This window comes from Sinocyclocheilus rhinocerous, unplaced genomic scaffold (assembly GCF_001515625.1).
Source record: "Sinocyclocheilus rhinocerous isolate Xijiao unplaced genomic scaffold, SAMN03320098_v1.1 scaffold322, whole genome shotgun sequence".
Classification (NCBI taxonomy): Eukaryota; Metazoa; Chordata; class Actinopteri; order Cypriniformes; family Cyprinidae; genus Sinocyclocheilus; species Sinocyclocheilus rhinocerous.
This window is the reverse complement of record NW_015641027.1, coordinates 17,401-26,290: the sequence shown is the minus strand read 5'-3', so window position 1 is coordinate 26,290 and position 8,890 is coordinate 17,401. Positions and strand designations below refer to the sequence as shown.

The 8,890-nt window shown below is 37.2% G+C and overlaps 1 protein-coding gene across 1 annotated transcript; it reads right to left on the bottom strand.

The window, feature by feature from the left end:
* Positions 1–727: 727 nt before the first annotated feature.
* On the bottom strand, positions 728–6,122 carry LOC107754073 (G-protein coupled receptor family C group 6 member A-like). The gene is made up of 6 exons (XM_016570388.1): positions 5,919–6,122; positions 4,378–4,666; positions 3,479–4,210; positions 3,214–3,334; positions 1,537–2,387; positions 728–832 (listed from the first exon to the last, which is right to left on the bottom strand). Exons 1-6 carry the CDS (start codon positions 6,113–6,115, stop codon positions 728–730), a joined length of 2,295 nt encoding a protein of 764 aa, XP_016425874.1. The 5' UTR covers positions 6,116–6,122.
* Between the last annotated feature and the right edge of the window lie 2,768 nt (positions 6,123–8,890).

The window sequence follows — 8,890 nt, the reverse complement described above, 5'->3', positions numbered from 1 at the left end:
GAGCTGCTGCTTCACCATCAGAGTCTCTGTATTTTCTGAGCACCATTAAAAGCATTGCAACACATTTTATCAAGTTTTTTCAATTCAACATTGCTGAAACATGAGTGACATGAGAGCGTTGCAGCTACATGAAATACATTTTTAACAGGTAACATGCATGGTACTTTCCTTTATATTGTTCTTTCAAACTCACAGATAATACATTCTAAAGTGCATTCGGAAAATACATTCACTTGTCTTAAGTTCAGTGTTACTCTAATATAATTTATTTGCAATTTTTCTTAGTTTTACACATTTATTATTATTATTTTTAAGACCACCACAGCGGCGACAACAATACTACAGCGAGAATAAAAGTTACGCCTTCCTTCTTTGCGTGAACATTTGGGCGGCGTTATGCAAATCTTCCCAAATAGTGATGTAGATATGTGGGGGCGTGTTAGAACGAGCCGTTTTAGGTAGGCGTGGCTGACTCTTAACTTTTATAAAGAATATCTCTTTGGATTTGAGACTTTAGTCTTTGCAACTTTACAGATCTTCTTTATGCACCAAGAGCTTGTAACACTCCAAAGAGAAAGGAAAAATTGAAATCGCATCATATGACTCCTTTAATAAATGCAGTGATAATAATAACATTTGCAGAGCTCTGGTTCTCTTTTAGAATCTGATGCTTTTGTTCTCTCCCCTTAATACTTTTGTATTAGCACAGTGACACAAGAACCCATATTCAGCTATAGCCGCTGACTGGCATTCTGACATCAATGATACAGAGGGGAATGCCTTCCCCTTCCTGTTCTTGCCTTATTGACAGGTTCTGTGCAGGCAGCTGAAGCTATGCACCACAACAATGTATTAATGTAATCGCTGGATCTCACGACGACCTCCTCAAGCCATATGTGTAGTCAAGAAAGGGCATTGTCTTTTATTGGAGAGTTTACCTTTATTCATGTCCAAATGCTACTCAGATTATATTGCAACAAAAAAGACATTACATTTAACATATTATATACAACATATTACATACAAGTTGCTCATAATTAGGCAATAAAACACAAACAAGAGTGCTGTGTTGTGAGTGTTATGTAATTCATAACGTTTGCTTTTATGTCTTATGAATGCTTTATTAACCTTCACCAACATAAGTAATGCAATAGCATTAATATTACAATCCTAGGAAGTTGCAGATATATTGTTTTTCTTGCCAGTTTACTAATTAATATTTACAAAAATAATTATAATGTCAGCAGTAATCCACTAGTTATTTTAAGTTATTTTAAAGAAATTTAGATTTGTCATGAAATAAACCTTTTAACATTAATGTGTGTACACTTATCAAATGGATTTGCTCCTATTTCTTTTCCGTAATGTCTGGTAAGGGAATTCTAAATTAATTGAACCCAAACCAGTATCAACTGAGTTAATGGTATGTTGTGACCCCATTATAAAACCAGGTTCCAGTGTTATCTCTGGGATCAAGTCAACTGAGTCAATGTGATTATTGGCTCTTGCAATATATGCCTCTCGAGTAAGCTGTACTTTCTTCTTGCAGAGAGCCATGTACCATTTAGGTGCAAAGTGACAGAAAATAACTCCATAACATGACATCAAGATGGCAGCTGCTTGAATTGAATAGCGCTCATTGACCTTAGCAATGTATACAGGGGTGAAACAGACCCACACAAAAAGATAAATTAGCATGCTTAGGATGATGTGTCCAGTCTCATTGAAAGCCTGAGGTACCTTTCTCCCTTTGAAGGCCATCAAAAAGCAGACAAATGCTAGCAGTGCAATATAGCAAAGCATGATGCCAAATCCAATTCCAGAACCTTCATTGCACTGTACTGTAATTATCATGCTTTGGTCAGATTGAAACGCCTCTACAGCTGGAGAATCAAATATCAACCACAAGATGCAGATGAGGACTTGAATGAGAGTACCACAGGTTATGATGACAGGGGGCTTGTAAAACCTTTTAGCTTGCTCCTGGCGATACCGTGGAAGAAAGGATACAAAGGTGCGTAGAGCTTTAACCAAAATACATGAAACTGTGAGAGAGAACCCTAAGGCATACAAGATCTGTCGACCCCTGCAAATGTGAACATTGGGTTTGCCAATGAACAATATGACACTAGTATAGCTGAGTGCTAACCCTACCATCATTACAAAACATAGGGTTCCCCCTGCCTGTTTCATGACTGGTTTTCCATAAAAGACCAATAAGATGATAAGGGTGAACAACAACAACAGATAACCTATTGCAGTAAATGTAAGTAGAACTATAGCATGGGACCCATCCCATTTCCAGTAGTCCTCTTCCTTTGGCTTACAGGAAGTCCATCCTTTCAAAGACCAGGTATCATTTTCACAAGGAAGGCAATTCGGTAAGTCTAAAAGAAAGACCAAATTGATTTGAGGGTATATTTCAATCAAATAAGTTTTAAATATCTCATAATATGTACAGTATGTTCCCTTAAAAAAAAAAAAAACATTTTTAAAGTTACGCAACTGAATTATTGGCTCTACTGATATATGTGGTTGAAACATAAAATATCACATTCATTTCCGTACATTTTTACATCAGTTGTGTATTTACTGGCTCGAATTCTAATTTCTAGTGAAAAATTAAACAAGATAAAAACTCTACCTTTTAACAATACCATATGCTTACAATTGATTACTTACTTGTTCCATTGGAGTAAGTACCCTCTAAACATTGTGTGCAATTATGGCAGCATGATGTTTTGAGGAGTTTCTTAGCTGTACCAGCAGGGCAAATAGCAGAGCACATGGAAACAGGAACCTAGAATAACATGCATGGAAGTGTGGTTAATACATAGTCCTTATATGCAATATGTAATAATACCCTGTTGAAAAGACCAGGAATAATGGTTTCAAGCTGATGTACTGGCTGGCTTATCCAACAAGATAACCCGAAAACCCTTTGGTTAACCCGAAAAGACCATGCTGGTTGAAGTATCTTTTGTTGGTGAACAACATACTGTATGTGCTTGGATCAGCATGGAAATTTGTGCTGGTCCTTTCAGGAGGGTATGCACCTTTTTATGATTTTATGTGATTCAATATATAGCTGATGAGTTCTATAATTAGTTATTCTCACCGTATTGCTTGGATTACTCCATATTATGGGTGCCTTAATGTGAACTTCTCTTTTTGTCAGATTGTAATTTCCAACAACAACAAAGCGTCTCTGACCACTTGCTTCTTGTGGTTGCCAGTTTATTAGATCGTATCCGTTCATGAAATTTCCAGATGCATTAAAATAGAACGTTTGATTTTCCATAGTAAAATTGATCTTTTTCAGTTCCTTGAGGAGCTTTCCAAAAGAAAATATGTATATAAAGTAAGGTTCCAAGTTTTGCAATAATGTATATAGAAATTAAATCAAGACCACTTGCTTCTGTGTTATGCATGTTAGTATAAAGCTATCTCCAAAATTGGACGTAAACAGTTTACTTACCTTCCATGGTGGAAAATCCCGTTCTCCAGGGCAATCAGTTTCATTGCAGTTTAGAAGATGTTTCAAAGCATGAGCAATGGACCATACAGCTAACCTTTCGCCGTAGGTCATGCTGATGTCGACAGCTTCTGTTAGAAAACCAGCATCTTTCCCTAACTGCTTATACTCTTCAAGAAAGAGGTTTACAGAGCCAGGAGTAAGAGTCAGCTGCTGCAAAAACTCCTTAAAACCGGGATTGGGACCAGTGATGAAAGTGAACCCAAAAACGTCACCTACTTGGTTGATTCCCTCCATTTGAGATATATTTCGTGACATTGACCAAGCATCACTTGCGATCCAAGTACGCGAGGTGTTCTGCCGAATCATCTCCTTGAACAGTTTAGAGACCAGCTCTTCCTTTAAGATAAGGACTACAACTTTAGCTACGGATAAGCGGATTGTTTCTGCCACCTCTTGGATCCTTTTGTCAATTTCATTGTGTGCTAGGTAATGAGGCAACACTTCTTTGAAAGCATGACAGATATCTGCAGCTTCTGAATCAGCTAAGAAACTTTGTAATGCATTTTTCCCATAGTCATCATCCCCATAGACCACGCCAACCCAGTCCCAGTGAAAGTGTTTCATGAAATGAACCAGAGCTTTGGTTTGGTGAACATCACTGGGCATTGTGCGCAGGAATGCTGGGTATCGCACCCTATCACTAAGCGTTTGTGCAGATGATGTTGTGCTTATCTGTTTTAAGAGAGAGAGAAAAAAAGGTAAGAAATATTTATTGTTGATGTTTTTTTGCAACTATCGCTGTAAAACTGAGATTCATCAAGAATCGATTTTGACTCCCTGAATCAAAACGGAATAAAATTACCTAAAGATTCACCCTAAATGAACATAACATTACTAACCTGTGGGACCATGTATAGACTCAGAAGCCGAGCCACTGCCAGAGAGTCTTCTGAGAAACGTGCTCCAATGATTGCTTTTACATTAGGCCTTTCAAGCACCTCACATTGGACAGGCAATGTGCCATTCACAGCGAGAAGCTGCTCAGTGCTCTGAATGGCCTTTGATGCATCAGAGCAAGTGTCACAGATGTAGTAGCCCAGTCGCACACCCGGGAGGAAGCTGGAGTTATTGATCGTTTCAATAGTATGCACGACAGCTAGAGTCCTTACAAGCGAAATGAGATTTAATCTACGAAGAAAATGAAGGAAATCTTGATTAGAAATGAAAACAATAGCATATTCAACTTTCTAATCTAAGAAATTGATTCTTACTATTTTTCTGTATATAAACTTAACCTAGTTTTGTACAGTTTATAACAATCACTCTATGAACAATTAATATGGCTTAATATTGACTGATTTTCAGATTTGATTTGACTCTAATTTACTAGTTCTCAGTTAAGCAGATATAAATGTGCTTATTCTAGCTGTTCTATTACATTAAAATATCCTAGTTACAATGTCAATAGGCCTGTTGTATATTGCCTGTTTGCTACGATGAACAGCAGTAACAATTGTGACAATAACACATTTAAGGTTCACTTTATTTACACTTTTGTAAATGTCAGAATTTATTATTATAATTAATATTCATTACGGGTTAACATATAAAAACAAATACACCCAATGTAAGAGTACAGAGGAGGTGAAGGAATATGTGTATATATATATATATATATATACACAGTGGTGGCATATTTAAGAGGTTTCAGTTGTTTTTGTTGAATTGGCCATTACAATACCCATGAAGCGAACTATTGCTGGAACTACCTGCGACGGAAGGAATCTGCTGGAACATTGAAAATGATGGATTGGCCCAAAGTCTGGACCTCAACCCCATCGAGCAAATTTGGAGCGAGTTGGAAAATAAACTGGACAGATCTATTGTACATTCAAAGGAAAGCCGTTGACTTGAGTTGCAGAAGGCATGGGATAACATAGTGTTGAAGTTTTTAGGAAAAATACTGACACTATGTCAGACAGACGTGCTGCTGTAATTGCTGCAAAAGTTGGACATACTAATAAGTATTTAAGTTAAAAGTGGATAAAAACAGTACGACTCACTTCATCTGATATTTGTTGTGCTCAGAGCAACCATCTGCATGTTTCATCCCAGTTTAATAATACTAATGATTAAATTAGCAATAATTATTCATTATATCATATCATATTATTGAATTTAAACCATAGTATTATTGTTAATTACATAAATCAAGTGGCATTTGGTGTACTGTACAGTATTATTAACATTATTAACAAATAAGCTTGCAGCAAAGGTACTTGTTGGGTTACAGATTTTTAGTTATTACATTCCAACAAGTAAAATTTTCCAACAAATAAAATGTACATTTAAATGATGGAAAATTCTAGGTTGCATGGTAACACACACAAGCACAAATGTCTGTACATATATATATATATATATATATATAAAAACTCACTGTGTGCAGTTGTATTTTTCAGGACGTTCTCGCACATTTAGTGTCTGAACTTTAGAATGGCAGGAACTGAGCACTCCTATCCGTATATCCCCATCTGCCCAGGCCCCACATATGCCTGGTGAGTATTCGCAGGCAGACCCAAAACCGGCCAAAATAAGAAAACCTATTAAGGGCCAGTAAAAGTCTGGTAGAAACATGATACAATTTGACTGAGCACAACTGTAACCCTAGAGATCTGTTCCCCTTGACAACAAGGGTAAAATGCATCAGTTATCTGACAGTCGTTCTGGTTTAAGTAAGGGAAGCATGCAAGGAGGCTGGCTCATTCTGAATGAGCACACAAAAAGGTGTCAAACAATTGTGTCACTGGATCAACTCCAAATGCCAGCCGAACATACCTTTATGCTACATCATTCCCCCACAGACCGGTTCTGTAAAATTCCAAAAACTCACATTACGTTCCACTGAGAGCTGAAATTTGAACCAGTTGTAATTTGCTCATAAAAGAAAAGTGTGGAAATCCCACATGCGTGTTTGTGTGTATTGACAATGTGTGTGTATGAGCTGATGCTGCTGTAGAATTCTTGTGTGAATGAAATATGAAGAAGAGCACCCACATTAATTATAAAAATTGAGAAAGGTTTTTTTTTTTTTTTTTTTTAGCTCTGTCACATTTTGCTGGCCAGCACTCACAAAGACGTAGCAGATTAAATTAATAGACTTATAAATATCCAAAAATGATCAGATCACAGGAACACACAGCATGAACACCAATTAAACAATATATTAATGAGAACCGACCAAAATAACTCAAACACAGACATTATATTTACAAGGTACCAACAAAGGAAACAAGAGACACAGGTGAAATGAATCAATAACGAAGGGGAGCCAGATCAGTAGCTATTTAGAAGAAGAATGAGCTTTATTGCCAGGTATGTTTACACATACGAGGAATTTGTTTTCGTGACAGAAGCTTCCACAGTGTAACAGAATGACAGTGACAGAACAAAAAACACAGATAATAAAAAATAAAAATAAATTTAAAGGCCGAGCTGAAGTCCACAAACAGGATCCTCACATAAGTCCCTGGTCTGTCTAGATGTTGCAGAACATAATAATGATAAATAATGAGAAGCAGGAACATGGGGAACAAAGGATACTAGTTCAAATTAAACACAAGGAATCAAGTAAATTAAACATATATATTTTTAAAAAAAAATTTAATAAAAGCTTAAACATTTGCCATTTACTGATAATTCCATAAATCATTTGTAAATTGTCGTTAGTTGAAATGTATGTCTATTATTAATTGGTCTAATGTTAATAATGGAGTGGCTAACTAATAAAAAATCATGGCAGTCTGTCGTGGATCACAGCAGTTGTTACGTATCTGGTCCATGAACTTCCGTCTGCTAGCCATCAGAGGTCACCCTTTCCATTTTCATTGACTTGCCTTGCCTTGTCTGTTTTCTCGTGTCCTGATCTTGGCCTGTGTATCTCGGATTCCCCCTCTCGTCTTGCCCTACTCGGATACTGTTTGCCCCTGCCTGGACCTTTGCCTTGTACCTGGATTTATCTCTCTAGTCTCGCCCTGTTGATTCTGTTCGCCGATCGTAGACCCACACTAGCCCTAGGTTTATTCTTGTGTCTTGCCCTCTATATACCTGTTGCCATTGTCTGACCCTTGCCTGTTTCTGACCACGTCTCTTAAATAAAAGCTTGCAGATGGATCCGCACGTCTCACGTCTTGTCAACCCCGTAACAGCAGTAATGTAATCGAAATAAATACAATTCAAGTAGAAATGCAACATAAGTTTATTACAACATTTTAAATATACAAATCATGCTTGTGAGAATATGACACTGCGTTCATTACCTAATAAAAAGGTTCCTTTTTTAATTTTCAAATTCAAATTTGTTTCGAATTTTGTATAATTAGTTTGACCTGGCAGGTGGGGCTTTTGTGTTAACAATGGTTGACCTAGCTTCAAGATTGCAGTTAGTGTAGTACATCACCAGCATGTTTGTTTGTTTGAATAAAAATGAAACCAGTATACAGGTATTTCCCTCAGTATAGCAATACTCTAGCATATACCTGGTTTATAAAAAATATTTTGATTTTACCACTGGATTCTCTTTGAAGCATTACAGTGCTTACATCATGGATGTGTTTTAATGGTTTTACTCAATAGCTGTTGTCAAAGACTCCCAAGTGCTCTTGGCTTCCTGCAAAGCTGGGAAGAATCTAAGGCATGTATTAATTCAAATGTGTGCATATTCATGAAGTCTCTTAGGTTCAAATATTTGCTTACTCTGGACAGAAGAGATTAAACTGGTGCAACTGGTAAATGAAGCCGGGAGTTTTTCAATCTTGCGTTGTACTATCAAGTTATGCATTCAGTGTGAGGTTTCATGGTTCAGAGGTTTTTTAACAAAAAACAAGTTTGTAAATCTGTCTCACCAGATGTGACGACCCCGGGCTGGACTCCACTTCGTCCATGGCGAAAGCCGATCCGGCGATCCACAGTGCGAAGTTGATGTATTTCCTCAGCGACCAGCACGGATCAGCTCCAGGCATGACGAAGCAGATATCATCCTCTTTTGGAAGGCCAAACAAGTAAGTAACCTTAAGTAGTTTCGCTTTCACAACGAAACACACAGCTGAGACTTTAGTCTTTGCAACTTTACAAATCTTCTTTATGCACCAAGAGCTTGTGACTCTCCAAAGAGAAAGGAAAAATTGAAATTGCATCATATGTCCCCTTTAAGGAAGAATTACAAGCAGTAGGAAGCCAGGAATTCAATATAACCAGCTTATTAAATGACGGTCCAAATTCAGGAAAACAAATAAATGCAGTCATAGTGGGTTATATAATAGGATATAGGAGTGCTTAGTTCATTCTCTTCACACTCCATCACAGTAGGTGGCGATATGCACCTTTGAAGTTGGTTCGCAACTCGCCATTAAA